The sequence below is a fragment of the Macrotis lagotis genome, chromosome 1 (genome assembly GCF_037893015.1).
Source record: "Macrotis lagotis isolate mMagLag1 chromosome 1, bilby.v1.9.chrom.fasta, whole genome shotgun sequence".
Classification (NCBI taxonomy): Eukaryota; Metazoa; Chordata; class Mammalia; order Peramelemorphia; family Peramelidae; genus Macrotis; species Macrotis lagotis.
The window spans coordinates 289,200,436-289,217,698 of record NC_133658.1 but is presented as its reverse complement, the minus strand read 5'-3'; the positions used below and the strand labels follow the sequence as shown (position 1 = coordinate 289,217,698).

The following is a 17,263-nucleotide window of genomic DNA, read 5'->3' as shown; positions in this document are numbered from 1 at the left end:
ACACAATTGGAGGGCTTTGAGGGTACTATACCAAAGATGTGGGTGGAAAGGAAAAATATTTAAGATTTTATTGTTATTAAAGAAAACCAGCTATGAGACTATCAATATCAATAACTACAGACTTATCTACCTCCTTTCTACACAAAATTTTTAAGAGAATAGACCATACATATTTCAAAGATATTGATGAAAGGTATATAGAGAATTCAAGACACCACTACACTTTACTGGTTTTTTGCTATGTTTTATTTTGTTTATTGAAGGAAATTTGGATTAAATGAATTAACCGCAATCACACAGCTAGTAATGTCAAGTGTCTGAGACCAGATTTGAATTTGTATGCTCCTGACATTTAGGCCGGTGCTTTATCTACTTTGCCACCAAGCTGCCCCTGTTTATTGACCATAAAAAAATAAGTGTTTTGATAAAATAAAACCACTACTTTAAAGACTTTTTTTTTCAACAAAGTCTCTCTATGCATGTCAAAATCATACAAAATGTTAACATGAAAAATATCAAACTCTCTCAGTTGTTAATGTCAGTTGAGGCTTAAAACAGAGAATGAATACTCAACAGAAGTGAACTGTCCTAGAGAGCGTCCAGCTCAGAATCTCCTTTGAAGGATTCCTTTCCTAAAGAGTGTCAAGTCTCTTAAAGGTAACCCTGTTTATGAATGACACACACTGTATTGATTATATCAGACCCAGAACATGCAGAACTTTCTAAACAGGACCTACAATTTTGACCTAACTTTGCATATAAGAATAACTCAGTGAATTTAGAGTCTTATTGTCCACTACACAACCTGTGAGGCACTGCAGATAGACAGTGAACTGTGTCCATGGTCAGAGATGTGAAACATGAAAAGGGAGGAGGAACAGTAGTGTGGGCTGGCTTATTAGGTAGCATAGTTTCCACACATCACATCTTCTTTGGGGAGAACTTCCCAGTTCTTTTAATAATTCCAAACTCTCCTGGAAACAAAGACCTCACTTTTTAATGTCAGTTTTCTTTTAGCCTCTTTTTTTCTTTTAAATTTTTTTTTATTTTCAGTTCCAAATTCTCACACATAAAGCCCTTCCAGCCCTTGTGTTTATTTCAAAGTCACAATAATAGATATCTGTTATACTTAGGAAATCCAGCAAAACATTTCCGCTTTAAATATATTTCTGGAGGAGGGGGAAGCAAGAAAACTGAAGAAAAAAAGTCTTTAATTTCTACTCAGAATACTTTGGAATTATCATGGTTCTTTGTATTGCTCAGAGTTAGCTCTTTTAAGCCCTTTAAAAATTCTGACCCTTCAGTAGATTTTGGTGAGTCATACTGAAGTTGGGAATCAGCTTACAGTAGTGAAGCCAAACTCAAATAGAAATACAACACTGAAGGCTGCATATTGGCTTAGAAAATCACGACAACCTTATCCAGGCTGTATTTTTTACTTAATTTGGTAAAGATTTACTAATTACATTTTAATCTGATTTGGCTTCACTGGAGTTTTCATACTCTGCCACACAGCAATATGATATCCCATTCTATTTTATTTTTAGCTTAAAGTCTGAAGAAGAAAATAGTTACCTGTGATTAAATATTTAGATTAGTTTCTACATCCAAAACAAACTGTCTTCAATTATGAGTTACTCTGATATAGTGGAAAGAATACTGGATTTAGAGGACCTTGTTTGAATGTAGTTCTTCCATTTCCTACTTTTATAATTTTGTACAAGTCTGTTAACCTCTCCAAACCTGTGCTCTCACCTTTAAAATAAAGAAGTTAGATTTGATCTCTAAATTTCTAGCTCTAAATTCTGTAATTCTAGACGTCTTCTATTGTTTTTAAGTGGTAGTCTAATTACTTGTGAGTAATCTTTACTCATATTAGATTTTAGCTTTTCTTCTTCATTATGACCTAGTGATGTTAATGATTGATTGGGAGGACCAGAATTTCTTCAAAATGATTGAGGGGATTAATCTTAAAAGGAATTTTGTTATAGGAACAATTGGGATCCAAGGAGACCGAGGCAGTTATCATTGAGTTCTGCAGATAGTGCTGATGTCAAGCATACTCTGGATGAAGGAAAGAACTGGGGTGAATCTATGGGCTTATCTCGGGCCATCCGTAAGGTGCTAGAACCTCAACCACCTTCTAGGAAGTTGAATAGTTGGACCCCAACCCCTGATTATCAGGTATGTTGGATGTTTCTGAAGTCTGTTTCTTAGCATTTGGATGGGGAAACATAAAAACCTTCATTGAATAGGACAGGAAGCATTGTTTACCACATTGGTAGTGCCAAGGCAATAGCTAAACAAGGCATTTAAATAATCACAAAATATAATTGTATCGTTTTTTTATGTTCTTATGAACTGGCTGTTTAAAAGAATCCTATTGTAAATATTTTTATAAAATATGGTTTATTTTATCTTATGTGAAGTCAAGATTTCACTATGTTTTCTTCTTTTTAAATGAGTGACTCATTAACAATTCGAATTTAAGGCATATATAAGAGAAGGCTTATATTTAACCATATCCTACAGTGGCCTACTTGAGTTGATTTTTGGATTCTGTGAATCATAATTACTGCCACATGTTGCTTTAGCATTTTCAAAATGGCCTTACATATATATACATATATATATGTATATATATGTGTATATGTATATATTTTGAGATTTATAATAATCCTCTGAATTATATAGATTTTATAGATTAAATTGAATAGATATTATACTGTTATCTTCTAGGTACTTAATATGAACATTCAAGTAATACTGCCTATCAAATTTGTGATGTTCTGATAGTTTAGTCAAGATATTGTCATAATATGCAAAATAATAACAATTTTTTTTGTTTATATTTGAGCCTGATGGGTCAGGAAATTGCCTTTTACCAGCCAAACTTTGTAACCCATAATGTAATCCAGAATCTTCACAGTTATATCCTTCAGTTTTTTATTTTATCTTCAATACTCAAAATAGCTATCATGGTTTGGTTAGAGTTGCAGTTTCTTTTGATAGACTAGGAATCACTTTAATTTTTATATAAATGAAAGGAATTTTACAGTTTCACTGTGGAGTAGCCTTTTTTTTTTTTTTTTTTTGCAAGGCAGTGGGGTTAAGTGGCTTGCCCAAGGCCACACAGCTAGGTAATTATTAAGTGTCTGAAGTCACATTTGAACTCAGGTCCTCCTGACTCCAGAGCGGGTGCTCTATCCACTGCGCCACCTAGCTGCTCCACGAGTATCCATTTTTTTAAAGATGAGGAATTAAGTAGTTATGGTGCCTAAAGAATGATGAAGGAATGGAACCCTGGAACTGTACTCTAGTAGTCTGGGCCTACCAATATCTGAATATGTGGCATGTGGCTCTTTTTGCCCTGGAAAGTGACTGGGGGAGAGGGGGGCCTAGAGCATGACCTTTTGGACTAAGACTTAAGATTTCTGTTGTCTTTTGAACTGGCATCTCATCATAGACTCTTGTTTTGGTAGAAGCCTTCAATGAATAACATATTCCGGCAACAGTCTGTGGAAGACAAAGAAGACAAGCCACCCCCACGACAGAAGTTTGTACCTTCAGAAATCTCTGAGGCTGTGGAGAGAGCCCGAAGACGCCGAGAGGAGGAGGAACGTCGAGCCCGGGAGGAGAGGTTGGCTGCCTGTGCTGCCAAGCTCAAGCAATTAGATCAGAAGTGTAAGCAAGCTCAAAAGGCCAGTGAGGCACAGAAACACCCAGACAGTGAAACCCCCCGACTCCCAGCCACGGAGAAAATTGCCCCACAGGAGAATGGCCACACTTTCCACAAAGGTATGAATTGTTCCATGATGTAGTTCCAGATAGCCCCATCATTCATTGGATAATTCCATGTAGTTGGTAAATGATATAATACTTTTATAATTATATAGCAACATTATTATACCTTAGTGTATATTTAAAAGCACTATCATTGTGTCACAGCATTGTTTTAAAGAAGTTTGAGTGAAATTTAGACTAAAGCTTATTTTCTGGTGTGTTTTTTTTAAATTGGAAATACCATTGCCCTGAAAATTAAATTTTCTAACAGTTAAGTGGTATTAGAGATGGGAGAAATTGGGGCGGCTAGGTGGCATAGTGGATAAAGCACCGGCCCTGGAGTCAGGAGTACCTGGGTTCAAATCCAGCCTCAGACACTCAATAATTACCTAGCTGTGTGGCCTTGGGCAAACCACTTAGCTCTATTTGCCTTGCAAAAACCTAAAAAAAAAAAAAAAGCAAAAAAAAAGAGATGGGAGAAATTGATGCTTACTTTTTGATTTTTCTGTCACTGCTCTGACCAGACTGGGAATTTTCTCAGTGTTTCCTTTGGCTTTGATGGCAGCTGCTCTGTAGTTGGAAGAGAATTATTCTTTAGCAATCACTATAACTGGAGCCAAAGGAAAGGCATCACTGATTCTTTTGAGTCAGATGAAACGTTTGAGAGGTGAAACAAGAAAAGGGAGGAGGAACAGGCGTGTGGACTGAAATTGTTAGGTTGCATAGTTTGCACACATCACATCTTTCGGGAGAACTTCCCAGTTCTTTTAATAATTCCAAACTGTCCTGGAGACAAAGGCCTCGTTTTTTTTTTTGGTTTTTTTTTTTTTTTAGATTTTTGCAAGGCAAATGGGGTTAAGTGGCTTGCCCAAGGCCACACAGCTAGGTAATTATTGAGTGTCTGAGGCTGGATTTGAACCCAGGTACTCCTGACTCCAGGGCCGGTGCTTTATCCATTACGCCACCTAGCCGCCCCAATTTCTCCCATCTCTAATAAACCACTTAACTGTTAGAAAATTTAATTTCACTTTATAATGTCAGTTTTCTTTTAGCTCCCTCTTTTTGCTTTAAATTTTTTTTTATTTTCAGTTCCAAATTCTCACACACACACCCCTTCCAGCCCTTGTCCCTTTTATTTCAAAGTCAAAATATATGACACCTAATACACATAGGAAATCCAGCAAAACATTTCTACATTAGATATATTTGTGGAAGTAAAGGGAAGCAAGAAGACTAAAGAAAAGGCATTTTAGGGGTAAAATGAATGTTCAGTCCTGAACCTAAAAGCTGAAAGATTATGTGAGTATTCTTGTATAGTTAAGTTCCTCCTAATTTATTAGTCATGTGTCATAAAATTTCTCTTCCTTAATGACTGCATCTAAAAAGAGGGAACAGTATATGTGGGTAGTACAAAGGATGATTCCTGATGTCATATTTTTAGTGCTCTTTTGAAGTGACAGCATATATTCCTTCTATGTTTTGCTCTGCAGCAACACCTGAGTTACATGCCCAGGAGTCTCCTGCTACTTATAATGAAGAAGAGTCAACCATCCCTCCTGCTGTGACTCAAAGTAGCAGTGATGAGGAGCTCAGAGAATCCACATCTCCTGCACAAGAATTCAACAAATACCAAAAATCACTTCCCCCTAGATTTCAGCGCCAACAACAACAGCAACAGGTAAAGACAGGGAACATTTAAAGGAATCCTCCAAAACAAAACAAAGCAGCAATTTCAGTTTCCTTCTCCTTTTGTATCTTAACTTTATTTTTGCCAAGCAATAATTTTAAGAGTTGGACAATTAAAATATGGGGACATTTGGTAGATTGTTCTAGAACTTGTAAGGAAGTTCTAGACTTGTAAGGAAGAGTCTTTTGAATGAAACTTTTGTTCCTAGGAAGAAACTCTTGATCTCTTTTCTGTAAAGCAATGTTCTTGGCTAGCGGTATGTAAATGAAGAGTATACTTTAAGCTCTGAAGAGTATTTTTTATGTCAAAGTAACATCCTTTGGATTACTAGAGCTCTAATTAAGACTGCCTTGGATCTTTTGGTCATCACTTTCTCCACTTCCCTTTGTATCTACACTCTCCAAAGTAGATCCCATTGTGCTTCAAGTAATCAGAACTTTAATCCCACAGTCTTCAGGAGCTTTTAGCTAAGTCCTACACTTTCTATGGTAACAGTTAACTTAAGGGAGCACTTTTTTTTGTTGCTTCTTTCTTAGGTTGAGAATTTAGTAAGGCAAGTTCATTAAATAAGATGCTTCAATGCAGATTGATGTATTTTGGATAACTTCATTTAAATTGGTCATTAAAATTGTGATTAATGTTAACTCTAAACTGAGAGGTGGAATGGACCAGCACCAGATTGAAAATGATAAACAGGCAAACTGGGAGAATCCAGTAATTCTTGGCTTCTCCAAGGTCAGTTGAGATATGGACTTGAGAATTCCTATTGAGTACTCCTATTTTTAAAAGAAGGAAAATAGCCATCATCTCTCTGCTACAATTACTCCATTAACCCATTGCCAGGTTGTTGTACCTAAAGAGTAGGTGTTAGCAGAGCATCCAGAATCTTTTGATATGCTACATTTATTGAGTATTCATGGGATATGCTAATTATGTATATTGGTCCTCAGCCATCTTCTTTTCCAATTGGAATCTACTGTAGCTTCACAGCATCTTCCCAGGCAGATGAGATGGCCTTTTCTGTTTTTATTTTTCTGAATAATGTTGTATTAACACATGTCTAACTAGCAAGGATTATATATGTATGTTGAATTGATTCAGGTTTGATTTTTTTCAACACTTAACCCATAAACTTTTGGGGTTATATAATAAGCCCAAATATACATAAGAATAAAGGAAAAATAAGCTGTCTCTGGGGCAGATTCCTTGATTTTTCATTTTACATTGATTCTATATAATTGATATGGATCAATGCCAGGCATTAAAAATTGCTTGTGTTGTACTTCAACATCTTGTACTTTACCATATCCATTTTCCTTCTTGATTAGGAGCAGCTATACAAGTTGCAGCACTGGCAGCAGCAGCAAGTCTATCCTCCACCTTCCCATTCCCACCCTCAACGCACCTTTTACCCACATCACCCTCAGATGCTGGGATTTGATCCCCGTTGGATGATGATGCCCCCCTACATGGATCCACGAATACCTCCAGCTCGAACCCCTGTTGATTTTTATCCTTCAGCTCTACATCCTTCAGGTAAGAACTTTCTGATTGTAATCTGACCCAGCACTAGTCAACTAGCCAGATTATTTTAGCATTTAAAAAAAAGTAGCATTCTCCCTTAGCTCACCTTTGGGTTTTAGATGTGGGGGATAAGTTTTAGGTTCTTAGAACTTCTTTTTACATGTTTATTTAAGAAATTAAAAGACTGTTTGGGGCGGCTAGGTGGTACAGTGGCTAGAGCACTGGCCTTAGAGTTAGGAGTACCTGAGTTCAAATCCGACCTCAGACACTTAATAATTACCTAGCCGTGTGGCCTTGGGCAAGCTACTTAACCCCATTGCCTTGCAAAAACTAAAAAAGAAAAAAGAAAAAATAGAAATTAAGACTGTAGAAGATTGTCTTGTCTGACCCAGTGTCCCCCAAAGTTAAGTAACACCCATATTGATCAATGTATTTTATAAGTGATTTTATCTTAGTGTACTTAAGTAGAGTAAAAAATATCTTTTCTTTGCCTTCTTCTTTCTATTTCGACAAGCTGATAAAGCCTTGTAATTTCTTAAAACACTTAAAGTTTCTAGTACCTTTTACCTTTGTGGTGAATGATGGCTAGATAGAGTTAGAGCCTGGGAAATATCAAACTGGCATATAGTTCATCTTAAGCAGGCTCCTGGGACCTTAATTCATTTTCCTCAACTCTATAGCAGTGAAAGACAGAGACTCTAATATAGGACTCCTTTTAGTTCTCCATCATAAAACCATTTCATTTTTAAAAATGTTATCTCTGATATATTACAGATAGTAGTTGCGAATAACAAGCTTTATAGATTGATAACTGATGAGTGGCAATGTTCCAGTTCCTTTTCTCATTTTTCTATTTCTTGACTGTTCTGTCCAGTTAAATGGTAGACTTCCATATCCACCTCCTTTTTCTGCCTTTAAGAAAGAGATAGCATTAGTCTCCATTGTGCATTTGGCTTCTTAATAAGATTTTAGTTATCAGTTCTTTGCTATCTTTAGGAATGATGAAACCAATGATGCCACAGGACTCCATCAATGGGACTGGCTGTCACTCTGAGGAACAGAACTGTCCGCCCCCAGTTCAAGAAAGGAAAACTGCTTCACTGGAGCCTGCTCCTGTGTGGAGCCAAGAGAGCTATGTGACAATTCCAAACAAGGGGTACTCTCTCCCAAACCCAAAGCAAAATGACCCAACTTTGACAGTTGAAGGAGTACATGCCAGGTGAGAGGCCATGTGATGCCACAGGCCTACTACTTATTAACTGAGGATAATTCTACAGGTCTCTGCTTACAAGATGAAAGTGAGGAAGGTGAAAGGGTACATTAGACCCCTTTATGTGCACATAAGGGAAGAAAGGGTGATACAGGGCTTCTGGACATCTGCATTTTTCTTTGGATGCTTCTTTGTGAGAGAATTCTAACTGATGGCAGAATTGAAAACCAACAAGGAATTCTTGATAACTAAAGTGAAGTAGTAACAGGTACTGCTTTATTTGCATGCAATAGAACCACAGGACTTCCTTTTCATAGTGGGTGGGTCAAGGCTGCTAGTTGTTAAAGTAGAGGAACTTAATGCTGATTACCTAGTGATAAGAATTCAACTTAATGTTGCTTTCACTCAAGTTCATTTTGTTTTCAGGATGATACATTGTGTCTCTCAGGGATATGAATTGCCTCAGTCAGTGTTGTGAACTATAAAGACAGAGGTAGACAAATTAGTCAGACAGTCTAACTTGTGGGTTCCATGGTTACTTTGTTTAAATATAGAGAATTATCTTGATGATTGTAATTTAAAACACCAAACTTTCTTTTTCCCTCCATTCTTGTAACTATATTCAGAATGGAACCTGGAGCCAGATTTGAATCACATTTACTGGTTTATTTTTTTGTTTTTGTTTTTTTTCTTGGTTCCTTTTCAGGAATGAAAGCTCTTACTCTGCCTCAGCTGGAAGGTCAGGAGGTATAAGTGCCCCGCATGATCTCTTTGAGGAGAGAGGAGATGAGTACTTAAATGCTTTTGACAAGAAAGCCCAAACAGACTTTGACAGCTGTGTTTCCTCTCAAAGAATAGGCCAGGAACTTTTGTTTTCACCCCAGGAAAATGTGCAGGAGGCAGTTGCTTCTGGGGTTCACCACACAAACCTCAGATGCTCCCCATTGGAGTCTGACTTTGTCCCAAGTGATAAAAAACCAGAATATAGCAGTTGGGATGCACATCAGCAGAAGCCCTCTGACACAGCTAACAACCTGGAGGAAGAAACTCCTAAGGAGGAGCAGCCCTTTAGCTCTGACCCATGGAAAAAGGAGGGCAGTGTCAGCAAACAGCCTGCCTCAGAGACAGAATGGGTCCCTGAGAACCGAAACACTAATAACCAGCAACAGGAACAAATTGGGAGAACCCGGAGATCTGGTCCTATTAAGAAACCTGTCTTGAAGGCTCTCAAAGTTGAAGAAAAAGAAAAGGAACTGGAGAAAATTAAGCAAGAAGTGGTAGAAGATAAATTCCATCTAGCCAAAGAGAAGGAGCCACTTAATAAAGCTGAGAATGATGAGATTGATGGAGACCCTACTTTGGTCAACACTTCACATTCCCTGCTGGCTCAGAAGGGCTCCTCCCAAACTAGCTTTGGCCATGAGACTGAGAAGTTAGAGGAAGAAGAGAAGCCCGATAAGACCTGGGAAACTAAGGTGTCAAGGGAATCCAGTGATCTTCCTCCAACAAAGAGAAATAATTGGATTTTTATAGATGAAGAACAAGCTTTTGGAGGCAGAGGTCAGAATAGAGGCCGTGGCAGAGGTTTCAGAGAATTCACTTTCCGAGGTCGGGGTACTGGTGGAAGTAGTGGCAGTGTTTGTGGTAGCGGTGGTATCATTGGTGGGAGAGGAATATATAACAGCCAAAGAAGTACTCGAGGGCGAAGTCTCCGTGAGTTCAATCAATCTGAAGATTTCTCTAGAGGTAAACCTCGACGAAGAATTGCCAGTGAAACTCACAGTGAGGGCTCTGAATATGAAGAACTTCCTAAACGGCGCCGACAAAGGGGATCAGATAATGGAAATGAAGGTTCCCATCCAGAAAGAGAGGAGAGCGATTTGAAGAAAGGTGATTATAAAGATTCCTGGAGATCTAACAAGATTTATTCAGATGACCACAGTAGTTTGGATGCTAAGAACAGAGCTCCTCGAGCTTTTGGCCGAGCACTCCCTCCAAGGCTAAGTAACTCTGGGTATGGACGGAGAAGCTTTGTGTCAAAGGAAGTATCTCATTGGCAGGGAAAAAGTACTGGAGGTTCTTGGCAAGAATATAACAATGGTATGTCCTCAGATAGTTTTGGGGCTCGAAGACAAACAGAACGAGACTATATTCAAGATAATTACAAACATTCTGATTCGTTCAGTGGGAGAGGCTTTGAAGACAGTCAACTGGATGATAAGAGGTCCTTTTTCCAGGATGACTATGCAGATTCTGAAAATGTGGAAAATAGGCCCTTCCGGAGACGGCGACCCCCCAGGCAAGACAAACCTCCCCGATTTAGGCGCCTCCGACAAGAACGAGAATCCTTAGGCCAGTGGGGTACTGATGAAGGACCAAACTTACTTTCTGGTCAGTGGTCAGGAAGGCCAAAGTTAGTTCTGGCAGAGAAAAGTACCCTATCTGGCCGGAGAACCCCTGAACTCTCCTACCAAAATTCTTCTGATCATGCCAATGAGGAGTGGGAAACAGCATCTGAAAGCAGTGACTTCAGTGAAAGACGAGAGCGGCGGGAAGGTGGAACAACTGAGACTGATCCCCAGCTGGATAATAGCTTGTCTGGGACCAGTTTGGGTGAGAAGAGAGAGTTGGCCAAACGGAGCTTCTCTAGCCAGAGACCTCTTGTGGAAAGGCAGAGCCGCAAGATGGAACCTGGAGCTTTTGGAGAGAAGTCTGTAAGGCAAGGAAGTAGTGGATCTGCTACCCGCTTTGAGTCCCAACAGAATGGGACACCTTTGAAAGCCAAAAGGTAAAATCCCTATTGTTTTTCATTTTTTAAAATGCAAAGAAATATGTAGAGCTTCATATATAAAAATAGTTATATCTATTTCTTTGTCTATTTCCCTACCATTGTCAGATGGTGTTATGTTCTCCGTCTAGGGATGTTGCACTTGTAAAGTATGTGCGTGAATACACACACACACACACACACACACACACACACACACACACACATCACCCCCCAACACACACATATCACCCCCCAACACACACACCCCACACACACACACACACACACACACCTTACTCCAATATCTGGTCTGTATATTCAAAAATCTAACATCCTTCCTAAGCCCTAATTGGGGGATCATTGCAAAGAAAGCAGTTTTTCTTTGCAACCAGGTAGTAAGCAATAAGCAATAAGCTCTTTTACTAAATTGCTCTTCTCAAAGCTTCTGTGGTCAATCACCCCATCAGGAGATTTGTAGCATTGTGGCTACCTGAGGCAGATTCTTTAGGAGCCATGCCTCCAGCAATAGGAAGGCAGGCAATTCTTCTTCTCCAGTGTTAATTTTCATAGATAATGAAAATAACAATCAGAGTTTGTCTCCAATGTTGCTTCAGAGCCTTGAAGGCCTGATAATTCTACAAGCATATCTGGTAGAAACTTTGAAGTGAGTATTCTGTTCTCGGGGATTACTACTCCCTTGGGAAAATCTCAAGACTGTTTCTGGCTTGGAAAGATAGATTGCTTAAATCCCCTCTCTTCATAGAATTGAGGAAATGAATACACTTGAGATCTGTGGAGTAGCAATTTTGTTGCTAAAGTGGAATTCATGCTCTCAAATTCTTTTTTATTCTAGCTTTAAATCCTTCATTTGATGATGTTTGGAAGAACTTCTGATCTGTTCTCCTTCTCTGGTATTTCCATATGGTTCTCCTGGAGGGAATAGTTAAGAATAGATTATGGTTAGAATTTCAAGAAAGGTCATTTTACTCCTTCAATTATTTTTTCTTGTGCATCTATCTGACAGAGAAGAGAAATATTTTAGAAATATTAGAGAAGAGAAATATTTTTAACTTGGAATGATCATGGAAATAATTAATAGTAACAACTACTATTCACATAGTATTGTAAGGTTTGCAAAACACTTTCCAAATAGAACCCTGAGAGGCACATGCTATTATTATTATTATTATATTTACAGATGAAGAAGTTTGAACAAACAGAGATTAGTTGAATTTAAATTGAAGTCTTCCTGACTTTAAGTCGATTATTCTATCCATTTTCCTAGTTTTTATAGGATCTATGTCATGAAGATGTGTTGCTGAGCCAGTGCTTAGTGGAATATTTATTTTTTTCTCAATCACAGATGAGCACAGTTTTTAGCATTCATTTTTTAAAATGATTTTTGAGTCCCAAATTCTCTTTTTTCCCCCTTCCTTAGGAAGACAAACACTTCGATTTAGATTATACATGTACAATCATACCAGATAAATTTCTATATTAGCCATGCTATAAAAGAGGAAACAAACCAAAAGAAGGAAAAAACAAAGCAAAAAAGTCTGCTTCAGTCTGCATTAAAACTCCCATCAGTCAGCTCATAAAATTTTTAAATGAAACTACTAGGAAAAGTACTGTTTGTGTGTGTGTTTGTGTGTTTGTGTGTGTGTGTGTGTGTGTGTGTGTGTGTGTGCGTGTGCGCGTGTGAGAGAGAGAGGGAGGGAGAGAGAGAGAGAGAGAGAGAGAGAGTTGTCTGTCTGTATACACTAAGATTATTTCTCTTCTGTTGGCACATGGCTTATTTGAGCTCACTCATACTTTCTCCTTTGCAGGACTCCAGAAGAGTCTTTACCTAGCAGTGTTGGCAACTCTAATGGTGGGAGTGGTCATTCCACGTATAGTCTGGATCGAGTTGCCCATACCAACTCTGATGTTACTGAATCACCAGTGAAAAATCCAGAGAAAGAATCCAAGTTGACTATTCAAAGGACAGGCGAAAAAGGAGAGGCCCTTCCACAGTTTGACTTAAGTTATGGAAGTGAGTTTTTGATCAATTTTGGAAATTGGAGAGTATAGAGAAAACAAAGCAAAAATAAAGTAAGAACCAGGAAATCTTATCATTAATTTAGTAGTTTACCCCTTCACTAATGGAAGTCTTAGGTATCGTTTTTGTCAGTTAATATTGGATGTGGACTGTGAGGAAGTAGTATGTCTGATACAACAAAGGATAAATGTCAGGAAGTCTTTGTGTAGATGGTAATAGGACTGACTGCTCTTTGATAAAATTGGGTTAGTAATGGAAAAAAAATTTTTCCCTTCTTATAAAACTACCACTCAGATAATATTATAGACAATCGGGTTTCAAACCCTGGAGAAGAAAATGAAGTTGGTTCCATGGTGAGTGAAGGCTTCATTGAAGTTTTAACTAAAAAGCAGCGTCGCCTACTTGAGGAAGAACGGAGGAAGAAAGAACAAGCTGCCCAGGTGAGTAGAGATGGGAAGGTAGAAAGCAAAGGAGTAAGTAGTCTAATGCTAAAGAGAGTAGGAAGTGAATGATAAGATTTTAGATAAGACAATAGAACAAGTTTCCTTACTCTATAGGCTCAGAAGGTTATCTTGTTTCATTCAATTTCTGAACACAGATGTGTAAGAAAGCATAGATAATATAATAGGTATATGCCAAAATGCCAAGGAGTTTTGTGTGTTCATTGAATTTCTTTTAACTTGTCTAAGATTTTTCCTTTCTGATCTGGTGAATCTGGCAGCAGATCAGTTAGGTTTGTTTATTATAGTTTTATATTTTTTAAATTTTTAAAAAAAATGATTTAATATTTTATTTTTTCCCCAATTACATACAAAAACAATCTAATATCTTTTTAAAAAATTTTAAGTTCCAAATTCTCTCCCTTCTTTTCCTCCATTGAAGAGGCAAATGATTTGATATAGATCATACATGTATAGGTGTGCAAAACATATTTCCATGTAAGACATGTTGTGGAAAAAACAGACCAAAAAAAGATAAAGCAAAGAAAAAGTATGCTTTGATTTGCATTCAGACACCATCAGTTCTTTCTCAGGAGATGATCATAGCACTTTTCATCATAAGTTCTCAGTAATACAGTTATACTGTTTGTTTCCAGGTTAAAAGTTCAAGTCTTATGAAAAGAAAGGAAACTGAACCAAAAATGAGTTATGTAGAGAGACAAAAAAAACTGGATACTCTGAGTAATATCAAAACTCTAATTGAGTGGTGAAAAAATTGGCAAGAAGGGCTTGAATTTTATATTTCAGCATAGTATTTAGGCTAATTATCTATTAACTCTCTTTCCTCAGCCACCCACCAAAGGCCGTGCTCTGTCATCACGAATTCCTCCTCGCTTTGCTAAGAAGCACAATAACCTGTGCTTAGAGCAAGGGGATGGAGCAGTTCCCAGCAGTAGCCTGGGCACAGAAATCTGGGAGAATAATAGCCAAGGTGAGCTCAGGAAGTCACCTTGTTGGGCCACATCTTCGCTTTTCCTCCTGCATGTGTGTGGGTAGAATTTGGGTAATTACTGGTAACAGAAGCAGTTCCTGATAAAGCCTAAATTTAGAAGTCTGCTACATCAGCCCTTTTTACTGGGGGCCTATTTAAAACCAAACCCAAACAAAAAACAATAACAATCTCTGCTTGGCTACTTTGATTAAATAGTAGCTTTTTGAGGATACTTTTTTACCTGGAATAATGTGTCGGTGATCTTGACAGGATTTGAGCCAGTGATTTTTCTCTTCCTTCCTTATTTTAGACGGGAAATACAATGGGTTTCTGCTGTAAATCTAAATAGTTTTAAAGTTGGAAAAACATGAATATCAAGAAGGGCTCTAACCCTTTATTTCACAGATGGAAGAACTGAGTCATAGAGGCCATGAGTGGGACTTGGACCCCACTCTGAATCTAACTCTGAATCCATTGTTCTTTATAATATTCTATACTTCTCCTTGTTTTATTGTTCTGAAATATTGTAGAATGACTTTTGATAAAGAAATTTTTTTGTTTTCTGATAATATATTTCATGAGACTCTAAATTTTCAAATATCAATGCAGAGAAGCTGTTTATTTTTCAATTTCACATAATTGACATAATTGTTTAAAGAAAACAATACTAGGTTTGCCAAATAGAGAATTAAATGGAATATATATATATATATATATGCATACATATATATGTATAAATTTTTCTTTTTGCAAGACAGTGGGGTTAAGTGACTTGCTCAGGGTTATGCAGCTAGGTAATTATTAAAGTGTTTGAGGTCTAATTTGAACTCAGGTCCTCCTGATTCCAGGACCAGTGCTCTGTCTACTGCACCACCTAGCTGCCCCCATGGCATATATTTTCTATCAAATTTCCTATACTACTACAGAAGCCTGCAGCTATATTTGCTTAGATTTTTCCTTGCTCTGTGGGGGCTACTAGCAATAATTACAAGAGCATATATTGGTTAAGAGGAAGGTATGAATGCAGCAGACACAATGGTCCAGAATGCAGGCATAAGATCAAATAGAATCATGTCTACATGTGAGAGAAACCAAAAATCATGTTCTGTGGAGCAAACCGTTGTCCATATTTGGATTTCTGTTGAGTTTCTGTGTGATGGAATGTATGTGTATTAATTTGCTTGGGAGCCTACAGACCTTACTTCATTTCCTCTTGCTTCTTAGCTCTTCCAGTTCAGTCTACTAGCAGTGATTCCTGGAGTAAAGCTGTCAATGCTTTTACCAGTACAGAGTCCAGCTCTACAGAAGTGAGTGGTCCCTTCTTTTCTCAATGTTTGTCAGTGCACTTTTGTGCAATTGTTATTATTATAGCTGATTCAGGCTGCTGCTTCTATTCTGTTTGGTAATTCTCCCTGAGCTCTACCACCTATAAAACTCATGTCTCTTGAAATGATTCTAGATTGATTTGAGTTCTAGAAAACTAGAGTTCAGAATTGGCTTTGCAGTCTTAATTTGCAATGCTTCTCATATTAAAGAAGTATTTCTTTGCGGCTTCTTTTAGTGGAAAAGAAAAATTCTATAAAATAAAATGAGTGAGGAGAATGGATTACTGGACAAAGTAATTGCTATCCTTGAGGACACTAGAATTTCTGGTTTGGGTCATAAGTGAAATGCGTTGGCAGCCTCGGTTTAGGGACCATAGGGTTACAAAGATATAGTGGGGTTAGTGCATTTGGTAATCTCTCTGGAGATGCTGGGTACTGCTGTAGGTCATTTAGAAAATCTAAATGGGCAAAAAGTATAGTGAAGTGTCCTAGATTCATTATATGGATATCTCTCCCTTCTATCCTAATTATCCGTGCATTTTGCTTTTTTTGTTCTTGGGGTATGAGAGTGTTAACTCATTTTGTACTTTGCATAGCAGGGTTTTAAAAGCAGCCAGGGAGATAGTGGCATTGACTTGAGTGCAGAATCTCGGGAGTCTTCTGCGACCTCCTCCCAGAGAAGTTCCCCCTATGGCACTCTCAAACCAGAGGAGATGAATGGGCCTGGCTTGGCGGAACCCAAATCTGATTGCCAGAAGGAGCAGGTTCAGAAGCAATCTGAGAAAAAGGTAATCTGCATTTGATAACCCAATCTGAGAACAAAATGTCCAGATTGGACATTTGTTTTCCTTGGGGTTGTGTAGAAGCGAGAGTGTTGGCTTCCTGGTTTTTGTGTCTTAGCCTCTCTGCTTTCCCCTTAAGGATTCAGAACAAGGTTCAGGACAGAACAAGGAGCACAAACCTGGACCCATCGGCAATGAGCGCTCTCTGAAAAACAGAAAGGGCTCTGAGGGTGGCGAGCGACTGGAAGGGAATATCCCACCTGTTAATGGGGTGGAGATTCATGTGGATTCCGTGTTGCCTGTTCCACCCATTGAATTTGGAGTCAATCCTAAAGTGAGGATTTTATTTTTGCTTTTCATTTCTTATTTTGGGGATGGGAATTCTGTAGCTTTTAATCTTGACATAAGGACAAGACAAGATAGTCTTCTGGAAACCAGAAGAATAAGGGGATAGTTCAAGTTGTTGAAGGAGAAAAGATAACAGTCAAGTTTAAATAATTATGAATTCTAGGTAGTATCAAATTGCCTAATAGATTTCATTACTGACACAAACCAGGTTCTCAAGATGAATTTAGCACATAATGTTCTCTGTCTCCATCAGGAAATCAAATGGGAATGGGAACAGGTGAAAATTCTTAAACCCTATGCCTTCATATATATATATATATATATATATATATATATATATATATATATATATATATACACACCTT

The 17,263-nt window shown here is 37.9% G+C and overlaps 1 protein-coding gene across 8 annotated transcripts in view; it reads left to right on the top strand.

Moving 5' to 3' along the window:
• The window catches only part of PRRC2B (proline rich coiled-coil 2B), a 103,223-nt gene that overhangs the window by 74,783 nt on the left and 11,177 nt on the right, over nucleotides 1-17,263 (top strand). For 5 of the 8 annotated variants that reach the window (XM_074210874.1, XM_074210872.1, XM_074210880.1 and 2 more), the window contains 12 exons: nucleotides 1,992-2,184; nucleotides 3,483-3,798; nucleotides 5,274-5,461; nucleotides 6,799-7,006; nucleotides 7,991-8,213; nucleotides 8,911-10,992; nucleotides 12,801-13,006; nucleotides 13,307-13,452; nucleotides 14,302-14,443; nucleotides 15,668-15,750; nucleotides 16,365-16,556; nucleotides 16,690-16,884. In XM_074210874.1, coding sequence (XP_074066975.1) covers nucleotides 1,992-2,184; nucleotides 3,483-3,798; nucleotides 5,274-5,461; nucleotides 6,799-7,006; nucleotides 7,991-8,213; nucleotides 8,911-10,992; nucleotides 12,801-13,006; nucleotides 13,307-13,452; nucleotides 14,302-14,443; nucleotides 15,668-15,750; nucleotides 16,365-16,556; nucleotides 16,690-16,884 — 4,174 coding nt within the window. The remainder of the gene's footprint in view (nucleotides 1-1,991; nucleotides 2,185-3,482; nucleotides 3,799-5,273; nucleotides 5,462-6,798; nucleotides 7,007-7,990; nucleotides 8,214-8,910; nucleotides 10,993-12,800; nucleotides 13,007-13,306; nucleotides 13,453-14,301; nucleotides 14,444-15,667; nucleotides 15,751-16,364; nucleotides 16,557-16,689; nucleotides 16,885-17,263) is intronic. The other 3 variants (XM_074210875.1, XM_074210873.1, XM_074210879.1) reach the window with 1 other exon arrangement.